General features: G+C 34.8%; 1 protein-coding gene across 3 annotated transcripts in view; it reads left to right on the forward strand.

Annotated features, from left to right (window-relative positions):
* IMMP2L (inner mitochondrial membrane peptidase subunit 2) overlaps positions 1-13,929 on the forward strand; it is a 467,825-nt gene that overhangs the window by 11,498 nt on the left and 442,398 nt on the right. For all 3 annotated transcript variants that reach the window (XM_035544188.2, XM_035544189.2, XM_035544190.2), the window contains exon 3: positions 4,579-4,682. In XM_035544188.2, the coding sequence (XP_035400081.1) occupies positions 4,579-4,682 (104 nt within the window). The remainder of the gene's footprint in view (positions 1-4,578; positions 4,683-13,929) is intronic.

Genomic DNA, 13,929 nt, shown 5'->3' on the forward strand with positions numbered 1-13,929 from the left:
AACTCAGTAGCTGGAAAGAAATGTTCTAAATTTCCCTAGTCCACAAGCCTTTTGAATGGTCAAGACCTCAGTTTTATGTTTCCCTTTGAAGTCAAAGTCTCAAGTGTTAGGGAACACTCTGGTATTGTTCTGGAGTGTTGTTTCTGTGCTCATGTGAAAGGGCATATGGTTAACTGTCATTTATCTTTGGAAAATGTGAAAAACACTACAGTTATGCGCTTAGATTTATCCAACATAACAAAAAAGGGTATGCAGTCTTCATAGTGGCAAGAGAGAGTGATATATATTCAATTTACTAATTTTACTAATTTTAATGGCATTTCAGTGTCTGTAAAATTCCCTCTCTGGTTTTATTCTGGACTGTAGCAGTGAGGTAGAAGTTTGTTTTAAACTAACATGATTCTGTGTGCATGGATGTTTTCAGACTACAAAAAATCTTCCTGGTGCTTTTAATAAGATACTAATTTCCTTGCCAAGATTTATTAGACACCTAAGTAAGTCTGGCAGGAACATAATTATGAGGAACATATCCCTCTTTTGCAGAATAGCTTGAAGGAGTACAGGTCATTGCTTTGGAATTCTATCTGTTTACAGTGTTCCCTGAAGAGTGATCTATGTTGAATGTATCTGAAAGCTTACGGGTAGGAGGGAGGGTGAAGCCCAGTCAGCATGTAGTCATATATCCATCAACTGCATGTTTCCAATGATACCGTATTGTCTCAATGTGAAGATATCGTGATACGATTTCCAACAATTTGATTTGTAACAGTCCTCTAAAATGTCTAGCTGACTTTGTGTTCTCATTGTTGTTGCTCCTGCTGAGTCTGAAATTAAAAGTTCTGACAAGAAGCAGGGAATAAATCTCTCACTCTCTCCTGCTTTGTCCCCTTTCAGTTTTTGTTTGGACCAGCCATACTGCTGCTTCATAGTTATTGATATTGGTAGTTGGTAGTACTTTTTCACATTCTGGCAAGCACACTGCATTGAGGTTCTAATTAAAGTACATATTTTATGATTTATTCCCAATCAATTAAGACAACGATGCATTTCATTTTCTCAAGCTGGTTCAGTGTTTCTACAGCATAATTCTTTCACTTTTGCTACTACAGTGTATATGAGTATTAACTTTGAAGTATAGGGAATAATACTAAAGTATTGAAGCTTGTAATTTCAGCATTTTTAGTTGCTTCATTGCCTTCTTTTTTCTTTCCAAAATTACTGTTTTTTAATCCTCACGTGAGGTGTTCTCAGTTGCTTAGAATTTTACAGATTGATGTTCTCATCTAGCATTGCTTTAATAGTGGGTTTCAAGTGAATTACAGCATTGAACATACGTGACACAAATAATTGGTATTATGATTTCTTAATTCAATGTTGTGGATTTTTTGGGACTACTCTTGTAATGCTGGATGTGTACTTCAACATGTTTTGTCTTGTGTTACATGCATTGCTTGTCTGGTATTATGAACTTCTCATATATAATGGTGTGGAAAAAGGAAACCCATATGGATATATAAATTCTTAAATTCATTAAATCAAATGGACTGTTTTCAAGTGAGATGAAAGATGACAATTTATGTGCAGCTCTATATGGATGCTTCTGTCACAACCAGTTCAATACCAAGAATTAGAGCAAGTTGCCTGACCAGTGATCTCTGACAAAGCCCAGTTGTTTCAGCAGCAAATATTATTGAATGTTCAGTGCCATTATGCATAATGGCAGTTGTAATTATTCTGTTGCAGTTTCTCCTAACATTATTAGGATTACTGTACCTAAGCCTGGAAGCTTATGTGAATATTCTTTCTGTTCCCCAAGCTAAAAGCAAATAAGTTGTGACCTTCTGGTATTCACTAGTAGCATAACAACTATAAAGTTAATCATTATTTATAGTAAAAGGGCATGCTTTTACCCTGTTACTTAAAGAACCTCATGTCCTGTGAGGCTTCATCATATGGCTGGGGATCTCAATTTGCATGCTTTTAGCTTTAGATTAGCTGGTAATTGGAAAGAGTGAATGTTTTGTGACTTCTGCACCATAGTTCTAAATTAAGACCTATGTGTCTCATTTGTAGTAGGCTGTTATGCCAAGAACTTGGGTAAACAAGTTATAATGCTTCAAGCTCCAGAAAGAAAGAAGCTCCTGTATTATTTTGTTTCTTATAAAAGTAAAGAGCTCTCGTGAGTCTGTTGACTGCTTTTTCAGAAACTGTATTTTTGTTTTGCTAGATCTGAGATCCTACTAGCAGTAAAAATGTTGAGGAGAACAAGTTGTCTCTTATACTTTATATTATTTACCGTAGAGAGAAACGTTTACTGAATGATTTGGATGATTTTTTACAGAAGATTGTGTTGTTGATACAAAGTGAAAGTTGTCTCCTAGTTTTTCTTTCATACCTTCTTCTACTGAAATATTTGTGTATTTGTATGCCTGCATTTTGAATACGTTAGTGTTACTTTGTGTGAAAGAAAAAAAAATCCACGTTGTCATATTTCTCTCAAATATAAATCTAGTAAGTCAGGAATTGGATATCCACTCTGTAAATCAAAACTATGAGTGATGTATTGTTAAAAACAGAAAGCCATATGGCATTACATTTAGAGTGCTTTGAGTTAAAAGGATTATGAAATACCTAACTGTATTTAAACTGTGAAACATTTCCTTTGTTTAAATACAGAAAACAGTAGGAGTTGACTAGGGCAATGCTGTAACTACATGGTGTGTTTGTCTGTAAGATGAAGTTGATACAATTTTCGTTGCAAGGACAAGTTTATGAACATTCATACAAATCCTTGCTGTGTATTAGCTGTGAAATACATTAGCTTTTGGATCAATGTGTTTAAAATTACCATTTGCCTTGACTTTCTCTTTCTGCCTTTTAAGGTAAATACCACAGTTTATTTTGTGGGAATATACCATATGCATGATTCTTACTTTTTTAGATTAGCCTCTTTGTCTCATGTTTAATACAGTTGTTAGCTTCTGGACCAAAGAATGCCTTCTTTTGGTTAAATAAGTACGATTATGAATTGTTTGTGAATTTTTATGTAAAAATACTATTATTTTGTTGAAGATGCTTGCTGTAAAATTGGAAAATCATTTTGGAAAATCCTTATTAAAAGAATAATAACCCACTATCTGCATCTGGTTTTCATTTTACTGGCTCTTGCAGTGAATAGACTCCACTAAATAAAATAATGATGAATGTTAATGTCCTTACAGTAAGGACATTAACATTAATTTATGTTAATGTCCTTACAATAATGTCCTTACGCTGTAAGGCAAACACTGAAAACCTCTTCTATAAAAATATCAAATTTCAGCAAATATTGTCACTGTCATGTCAATAAATGAGCTTTGTAGTCTCAATACTTCGTCAGATTTGGTGCTGCATGGGGCTATAATCATAGAATCATAGAATATCCCGAGTTGGAAGGGACCCACGAGGATCATCAAGTCCAACTCATAGCTCCATACAGGTCTGCCCAAAAATTCAGACCATATGACTGAGAGCACAGTCCAACTGCTTCTTAAACTCTGACAGACTTGCTGCCGTGATTACATCCCTGGGGAGCCTGTTCCAGTAATTTGCTTTATTAAATATTTCAAATAGCTCTAGAGTCTAAATTAGAGACCATTGCTGGCCAGTGTGAATACAACATAATTTTATTTGCAGAGTCTTAGAAAGCATATTGAAAAATATGCTGCCAACAGACTTTAGTCTGGATTACTGTTAGATACTTTCTGTGTAGTAAAAGAATTATATGTATTGTAGTAATCCCTAAAACATCAATGAAGACAGTACTAATATTGGCTGCTTACTTCCTCTACTGTTTCTGATGGGTTAACTCAGAACCAGGGTTAATCAGGTACCATAGTTTTGTACTGCATCATACAAAATAATTATGTATGGTTCTGAATATCTCCTCATACTCATTGCTAATTACTTATTCAGTTGTTTCTAACTGTTGAGGTTAGTCAATAGACTCATTTCAATGTATATTCCTGTGAAAGTTCATGCTTCTTTGGATCCTGTTATGGAAGGCCTCCATTTAGTGGTATATGCTGTAGGTGTAGGGTTTTTGTTTTGGTTTGGTTTTGTTTTTGTTTTCTTTCCTTTGCAAAGAGCATTGAGATTAGTATTGTTGCAAGTATGTATTTCGTTTTTGGTGCATTATCCTTGTATAAACAGTAAAATGCCTGCAGAAAGTCTGTAATTTCTGGGAATTGGCATTCTTGGTTCTCCTTTGTTTGTAATCTTAGACGATAGGCAGCAAAGGCAAACACAATTTTTCATGAAGCTCATCAAAAATATGTATTCTATGTAATTTAATTTGCATATAGTAGTGTATCGAAAGATGTGAACTACTTTTTTACCATAAATTTATGACATTTAACATAGCATTTAGTAAAGAAATATATTTACTAGAATAAAACAGATTCTTGGTCCTTTTAAAGTAATTGGGTATGGTTTTACTGTTTCTAATGGCTTCAGGATTTGACCCATTGATAGTGTGAGTTAGATGGAGGATTCATAGAGGCAGTGTAGACTTAAATCTGTTCTTTTGCTCTCCCTAAGCCTTCTTTGAATCCTGGGGGAAGACAAGCATCTGATGTAGTGCTCTTAAACCACTGGAGCATTCGAAATTATGATGTACAACGTGGGGACATTGTGTCATTGGTGTAAGTAATCCTACATATATTTCAATATTTATTCATATAAATGTTCAGCTATCTAATATTTAGTTATTGAGTATTTTGTGTTTTATCTCTGGCATACTGCAGGTATATGTATGAACAAGGAACATCATTTGTTAGTAATGCATTATAGTTAGTCCTATAATGAGTTTGCAAAAGTCAGGAGAAGGTCAAAGAATGTATTATCAGTTTTTTACTTGAAAGGAGTGCAGTGTAAAATACTATGTGATACAGTAATATCTGTGTACAGAAATGGCCAAGAAAAAAGAGCTGTGATATAAAGAGAAAAAAATAGAAAAAACATATGGCTAAATGGAGTACAGGTTTTAATTTGTTTGTCTGTGCATTCATATTTATGAGAAAAATAGCGTTTTCTTACAAATTAACATTATTTTTTTCTGGAGAAATCTTCCTACTGAATCAAATTTTAAATAATGTTACAAGAGTTCAACCTTCTTCAAAAAGGACTAAAGTACCCCCCCCCCAAAAAAAAAAAAGTTTTACCATTACAAGGGGGAGGTCTGTGTATCAAGCCAAAAGGTGGCAGTGTTTCGCTGTTGAAAATATTCAAGACTAACGAGACAGAAACTCCATTTCAGCTTTAATGTAAGATGGAAATGGAGTGCCAAAATGTGCATAACTGACACAATGATATAATACTTGTAGTACATGCTCGGATAGTTTAAGCTTAGGGTATCTAGTTTTGTAAGTGTGAAATGCACAATATGTAGATTACAGCAGAAGAATTGTCTTTAAAGCTATATTGTCTGGCTTCCTTTTTGTCAGCCATCTCTTCTAATTGTCTCATTTTATTCTACTTCTTCATTGTACAGGTAATTCATATAACAGTTTTTACTACCAGCTCTTAGAGCAAACTGCTACCCTCATGTAGTGTTTTTTTGTTAGAAACCTAAAATTTATGTTCTTTCTTGTTGTCTGGCATGTAAAATTATCTGTAAACGGTCTAGCTACAAATACAAATTTATTCATGTTTGCAACCCCAAATATTACAGAAGGACTCCAGTTTGAAGTCACGTAATGACTACTTGCAGAATTTGATTTTACCTGTGTATGTGTCCCGCTGCCCAAGTCACGCTCTAGTAACGGTTTAAAATACTGGATGTACCTGGTTACTAATTAATTGACTGAACAGCTTGTTTTCTGATCAGAAAACAGAACGAATAGTTTCATTCTTATACTTCTTCAAGGTTTGTGGTACTGTCTGAACCATCTGCCTTGATTGCTTTCACTTTGCTCTACGTTCAGACATGATGACTAATATTTTAGATATTGTGGGTGTTTTTATTCTTTTTTTTGGTATGTTTTGAAAAGTTCACTTACTGTTGATTGAGCTTATGTACATCCACGTGGAAGAAGTCACATTGTATTTGAGTGTTGTACTGCAGTTTTTCTTAAACATTTGAGAAGTACCCTGAATAGTTAGGCTAGGGAATTCATAATACACTTTAAGAACAATACAAACAAACTATGCAAAACTAATATATTGAATAATTTTTGCTAAAAAGTGAGGTATATTTTATGTATCAGTAACAGCTTTTAGATTACTTCACGATACAGATTTGTTAGAAGCATCTTTGGCCTGCTAGTTGGGTTTAAAAGCTTACTGTAATTTGGAAGTTTTCACTGTTGTTGCAAAGACTTCTTCCAGTGAAGGGGGCCTACAAGAAAGCTGGAGAGGGACTGTTTGTCAGGGAGTGTAGTGATAGGACAAGGGTCTTTAAAGTAAATGAGGGTAGATTTAGGTTAGATGTAAGGAAGAAGTTCTTTACTCTGAGGGTGGTGAGGCCCTGGAACAGGCTGCCCAGAGAGGCTGTGGATGCCCCATCCCTGGAGGTGTTCAAGGCCAGGCTGGATGGGGCTTTGAGCAACCTGGTCTGGTGGGAGGTGTCCCTGCCCATGGCATGGGGGTTGGAATTAGATGATCTGTGAGGTCCCTTGTAACCCAAACCATTCTATAATTCTGTGACTTGAAGGATGCAGTACCTGGATGTGGTTATGTACCTATGTGGGTTGTTCGAAACTTAACCTTTTGTACATGAGGTTTTTATTAACAAGTTTTAAATATATTAAGTGAATATTTTTATCCTTTTCGTTTTGATTGTTTACCTATGATTTCTCTAACTCAGAAGTGAATAGATATGCTAGAATATTCATGAATTTTACGAAGTGGTCTTCATATAGTAGATTTGGGAGATTTGGGTGAGACATGAACAGGGAAGGCCAGTTTCCCAGTAATTTGCTGCTGCTTTTCCTGCTTCTGTTAGAAATTCAAATGAGAAGGTGATGGCGTGATGGAAGCAGGGAGATGGAGATGTAAAACTTCTTTCATATCCTACTTGGCTGCTTAACATTTAGCATTTGTTTTCTCTTTGCCAAGTCATAGTACAAACTAGCAAAGAGGTTGTGGGAGGGTGGTCTTTTGCAGGATAAGAACTAAGGTTGAGTATTCCTTGTGACAGCTTGACCAGAGCCGTCCAAATTCTTTGCCTTCTTCATACCATCAGAAATGTGTCATTCTGGATGGGTGCTGTTTTTACCACAGCTCTTAAAACGGATTATTGAGATCCCAACTGGCAAAGCGTAAGTAGATGGGCAAGATGGGTAGATACCCAGCGTAAGTAGATGGCCAAGAGCCAAACCTTGAAGCAAAGAGATGAATTAATCTTGTTGGCTTTGGATGCCCCAAGAGAACAACAGTCAGCCTGTGGTTATGCTTGCGATATTGCTTGCAGCTCCAAAAGTTTGTATTTTTGTTATCTGCTGACTTGAATTACAAATGAGCACCCTGTCCCCCAAGCATTTGGTGGAATTTATGTCGGGTTTAAGAATTAAATGAAGACCATCTTTATGGAAACATGTCATGTCTGTCATCCCTGACTTTGCATCTGAGCTGACCTGATGTAGCTGTAACTGTGCATCACAACCATGGCTGTGCAGTTAGTCACTGTGTGTACGCATGTGCATGTAGCTATTTTTAGGCATAATATTTAGAATGGCATGACTCCTTAAAATTATAAAATTAGAGTCAGATAAAACAAATGGAGAGAATAAGTTGGTAGTAGAGGATGATTTCTTTACTTTCAGTTTAATGTTTTAGAAGTAGCTAAATCTTATCCCAGCTTTTTAGAAGCTGTTCTAAGTTAACATTTTTAATTTTAGCTTAAATCATACTTACTGATACCAGAATTAAGGGAGCTCAATGTTATATGTTACAACTTTTGAACTCACAATTTTAAATTTATTTGGAAATGAATATCATCATCCTTAGTTTGATCACTTGCTTCAATGCTTAATTTTGACATTACTGTATTACTGGGACTTATATCAAAAATTAAACCAGGACTATTATTCCAATAAATTAAATAATTTCCATTATTATATGTTCCATAATACTGCCTTTCCATCGCTTAAACAGATGCAAGGAAAGTGTGTTATTTTCTTTGTTTTGACAATGTTTACTTATCTTCACATTTTGCTTGGAGAACATCATGTGGCACATGGGTTTATCTTTAAAAGATAAATGAATGATTATTTTTAGCAGACAGACCTTGATCTTTTGGTACTTTTTGTGGTGAAATAGGCATTTATTTTGCAACAGCTGTGCTGAGGTAGATGCCAACATTTATGATGAACTTTATCAGATATTGCAGAGTGGGTTATGGGATCCTAGTTGGTTTTACTCCAGAAGTTTTGAGTGTCAACTGCATTGTAGTTGTAGCAGTCCACATCACAGTGTGGGCTGTACTGCTCAAGCAGGTCCTTGGGCATATACGCTGCAACTGCACTTTGTAGTGCTAATGGAGATTGTACTCTTCTATTGTGTATTAATGGACATTTTTGCCAATTTACCTACACGTAGCTTGGTTTCTACAGTGTACAAATGCAGGCTGTGGTAAAAAGATGTTGCTAAAGAATGTTTTATAGCTCTAGAATTCTTTTCTCTACTGCAAAAATCCCTTATATCCTACTCTCCGCTATCCTTCAGTCTCTACTGAAAACCTTGTATCCTGAGTATAAACTCTTCTCCTCTTTTTATTCCAAAATTCCTGTCTTAATGTAGCAAAAAGGTGTTGCAAGATGTAGAAAATGGCAAAATTAGTATGTATATGTACGGTTGTGATTTTTTTTTAATGGAAATGACAAATTTTAAGTAAGCTTTTGAAATGAAGACAACAGTATTAGCTCAGATTTACCTGTCTGAAAAAACGTTTTAAAAGTTTGGACATTGTCAAATTCTTTGCTTGGTTAGTAGATTTTTTAACAAAGGAGTAGGTTCAACAATTGTAGTATAAAAAGGATTGTTAGATTTTGAATGATGAAAGTTCAAGACTGTAACTATTCGCAGATACAAATTTTAGCTTTTGGAAGCTGTGCTTGTGTAACACAGATACTTCTGTGTAATAGGAGTATCCGTAATACAGTACCTTCTGCAAGGTGTGACCGAGAACAGGGACTTTGTAGGTTGCCAGGTGTCCCTCCATTTCTAAATTAGAATGTGTTTTTATGAGTTAAATAGAAATATCTATGCTAATGTAATCTGGGAAAGGTTGAGGACCAATGCAATTTGTTCTGTGTGTTCTGAATGGTAAAATGTTTCTGAAGTTTTTAACTATAATAGCTAAATGAAAACAGGCAGTGTATTTAAAAACATATTTTTAAAGGACAGCAATAATAATAAGGAAAAAAAATGTATATTTTGTCAGCTTCTTGTGAGTTCTCAAATAAAAGCATAATTGCTTTAATACAAAACCAATGTTCTACATGGAAGATTTATTGATGTTTAAAAAAAAACCAACTTACATTGTATCTCCTGTTCTGATGAAGAATATTAAGTAGCTTCTGTAACTGCTACCTTTGACTCTAAGATTGTTTTCAGGCCTTTTGGTAAGCTACCTTTAGATAACTGCTAGATGTTGTTATGTGAGTTTATATGTGTATTTGAACTTTGGAAAATACAGTACAAATCAACATTCTGGAGGAAGAATCAAAGTACTACATGCAAGATTGTCTCTGCTGTGGTATCCCTCACTGTTAGCTATTCAGAAATGGAAATGGGAAAAGGTAGTTGCCATGATGATTTTATTTGGCAGTTCAACAAATTTCAGTCTATTCACACAAATCTGAATAATCCACATTTTGAAGGAATGTGGTCCTGTTCGTATGATGGAAACAAAAGAATTCTCACATGGTGTAAAATCAATACATACTCTTCATAAAACATTGCTAACTGGAATTTCATTAATGAGACTAGCCTAGTAAAATACAAATCAGTAAGAATGTACTTATTGAATGAAGTGCCTTGAATTTGAATCAGTAGCTGTAATTATAAAAAGACAGTACAAAATTCTGATAGATGTAGCATGACTGAATATTTACTGGTTCTCGCATAAATTTTACGAAGGTTTTTTGTGGCTAAAATATTGAACTGCCTTTTAAGAATACCTCCGCTTGACCTTCTTAAGTCTTCCAATTTCTATTCTGTTTTTGTTTGTACTTAGGTCCCTGTACCAAGTCATCTATCTTCTGGCAGGCAGGACACTGCAAAAGAGGTTGTGCTGACATAGAAGCTAAATAATCACTTTACTTTCTGGGCCTCAGTGACCTCAGGAAATCTTTTCCCATTCTGTCCCTTTGGCTGGAAGAAAAAAACTCATGTCTTTTCCTGATAAAAATCAAATATGTAGTTCTACTATTATTATCTGTGTTACAGTCTAGATGTCATACTATATATGAGTGTGTTAATACTGTTGTTGAAAGAAAAAAATGTTTTTTATTTACAAAGTAAATAAAATGCACTTTTTAAAGAATGTTTTTAGATACTATATGTAATCCCAGGATTTTTAATGAAGTGCTTAGGATGAGTTTAAGTGGGCAGTTATTGTAGTACTGTGGAAACTGAGCAGTTGTGGAGGGAAGAATTTGTTGTATTTAGAGCTATGGTTATTGAATTTAAAGTCTATTGATACAAGTAGGAAGTTTACAAGATTTGGTTGCAACAATCATTGCTGTAGAGAGTCTAGATAGATTATTTGGACCAAAAAGTAACAGATATGATTTTATGACTTTAGAATTCCTTAGTGGCCAATTTGCAACTATGATAATTAAAAAGAAATATCTTCTGTTTTCTAAAAAGTTAATGATGTGGAAGTCAATTAAATGGTTGGGTCTCTTTGTAAAAGAGGTGTTAGTTGATAGGGAAGAGTCTTGTATTCTTATAAATGGTGTCAGTGAGAACTTCATATTCTGGTTGATTTTGGTTTTGTCAGCCTAATGATAGTACCTTGCTATTGAATGAAGAAAAAAATTACTGCTTTTTGAGAATATTGCTTACTGTATCCATCAGAATCCTACACTGCAAGTTTACTAAAGCCACTACATTGATTAGTGAGTTAAGCTAACAGGACAAAACAAAACCGTTAATGATAAAAGATGAAATTATCATTCTATCACAGGAATATATCAGGTAGTATTAAGTCTACATAAGGTATTTGATAGGATAAAAGTGGATCTAGAACCTTGCCATAACATCAGTAAATCCTACTCTAAAAGCAAATGTCAAGATGTAATAACAGGATCAGTTACCTGGATCAGTTTTTTGTTCTAGTTAATATACCTTTGAATAAATTTATGGACATCAGTGTGGTTGTCATAAATTCTGTTTAAAATGTGAATTCCCGTTAGTTGGAAAATAGCTTAATCTTCATGACTGCTAATGAGACAGTTCCATCAGTTTTTATCTGAGGTATTGCTATATAGAGGCTGAGTTGGAGAAACATAAATCACTATTACCGTGCCTTTTGCTGTTGGCTTGATCATTTTAATTTACTGCATATAGTATTTGCTTTCCATTTCAAACGCAGCATTGAGGGAGTTGACAAAGAAATTAAAAACAGATATACTGACTGTGATGTTTGCTTGAATTTACTGTTGAGACAAGTAACATAAGCTTCCACAAAGATATACTCTAGTGAAATGAAGGGTAGTTACGATCTTAGCAACCGCAGTACCAATTCAATAGCCTCAGCATTAAAGCTGTTCTATACAGCATCACCTGCAGATCTACGTTCCTTGTTTCAAGTATTTTGCTTCTTGGCCCATCTCTGTTCACCCTGGAATTTCTGAAAGATATGGCTCTGTAGCACCTCAGTCAGATTAGGATGAGAATAGTAAAAACAAGGTGCATTTGAAGTTTCAACCAAATATATATGTTTCTAATTCTTTGGAAGGCAAGGAAGGTGGGAGGAAAACTGGTTGTGTTGTGATCTTTAAATTGTAAGATGATCAGACAAGGTGTTAGCAGCTAATTAGTAGATAAGGGGGACGTGCTGAAGGAGAACTGTTAACAGTAATTTGCAATCTCAAAACAGAATTAATTAATTTATTTGTTCATTTGATTAATTGATTCCTTTATTTTTACTTTGCTTTTTAGTAATCAGGCTAGCGATGAGGAGGAGAAAAAAAAGCAAAAACAAAAAACAAAACACCTTTCTAACAAATGAAGTAACTTTTACCTGCCTCTGTTCGATAGAAAAGGAAACGGTATAGAATAGGCTTTTCTACTGTTCTTGATCATGGGCAGTCGCAGTATTTTGGAGATACTGGGTATAAGCGGACAGCTGCGTGAAATATTGCAGAAATTACAGCCACCATGTGATTTGCTGGAAAGCTGTCTGTGGTCCTGTAACTGCCTGACTTACAGCATGATGCCTGACTGCCCTGTGAAGGTCATGTTGAGCAAAAGGAGCTTGAAAGCTGCCTTGTTTTAGAAAAATATCACTTCTTCCTTTTGAAATATTTATAATTTAGATGCTAGAAACTTGCTTTGGTTTCAGCAGAATCTGATGATATAAAAGCCATCTGTGTTACAGGTACAGAAAGGTAACAATATATTTTTCCTAAACTTTTTTTTTTGTTTTGTTTAACCTTAGGAAGTTTGACAACTATGAGAGGGGAGTATTTGATACATTTTTTCACAGTGAGTTTCCAGTTGCTGAGAAGTAATTGCTGATTACCTCTGACCAACATTGCTTGTGGGTGCCTAGAGCTAGAAAAGGCATTGGAATAGTCTACATACTCTCATTGTTGGAAGTAGCAGGAAATACAATCATTTCATTTCATACAATTATATCCTGTGTAGGTTGTTCATTTAGAAACTTCCTTAAGTAAATTCAGACTGAACATCTTTGATGGTGTATGATAAAAAATGTCATGGGTATTTGTATGGTTATCCTTGCGCAAAAATCTGAAGTGTATTGTTGATGATGATATGTGTAGATGGATTGTAATATTCAAATGTGTTCTCAATACAGAATCATAGAATATCCTGAGTTGGAAGGGACCCACAAGGATCAACTTGATGAGTACTAGCTTAAAAATTCAGAGGACTGGTAAACTGTAAATAAACTGATAGCTTAGGAAAGTAATTTCCTTCCCTTGAAAGTAAAGGTCTTGTGGGGAAGCTAATGGACCAACCATGATTCCTAAAGATGTGTATCAAATACTTAAACTTAGGTTCCACTGAACTGATGAAATGCTGGGGGCTAAATTGATGAAATACCAGACTCAATTTAAAAGAACCTTCTGGTTGGATTAAATCTTAGCTTGCGTACAGCTTTACTTGAATCTGGAAGGATTCAAACGTAATACAAATTTTAGGTCTTAAAGATGTTGTATCAACTTCTATTATGAACAAGTCCTATTCTTGGAGGGGAAGAAATGAAAAATCTTTCTGTAGAACAACTCCAAATATCAGCTTTTTCTTTCTTTTCCGTATGAAACCATTCTGTTTCAAAGGTGTCCAGTTCCTTAACATCAGCGCTTTAATACTCCATTGCTAAATTGTTGCCTGCAGTAGTGTGAAAGCTTTAACAAAGATGTGTACATAAGATGTTATAATGTGATTCAGCAATGCTTGAAAACCTAGAATGCAGTAATTTCTCTTCAGCAATGAAACTTGATTTTTTTTTTGAGAAAACAGAGGGACTGATGTCCTCTATATAAGCTGCTAAACAAATTAAATTGTTTCCATAGCTTTTTGAGTGTACAAAAAGAAATCTAAATATATTTTACCCCTTCATGCAGTTAGGGCAGCTTCTCTTTTGTGTACAATCTGGGAAATACTGAACTGATATTTTATTATGCAGGATATTTCATACTATTTGTTCTTGGGCAAATTATAGTTTAAATACTGCCACAGCTGTCTTCATATCTT

This window comes from Cygnus atratus, chromosome 1, assembly GCF_013377495.2.
Source record: "Cygnus atratus isolate AKBS03 ecotype Queensland, Australia chromosome 1, CAtr_DNAZoo_HiC_assembly, whole genome shotgun sequence".
NCBI classification, from domain to species: Eukaryota; Metazoa; Chordata; class Aves; order Anseriformes; family Anatidae; genus Cygnus; species Cygnus atratus.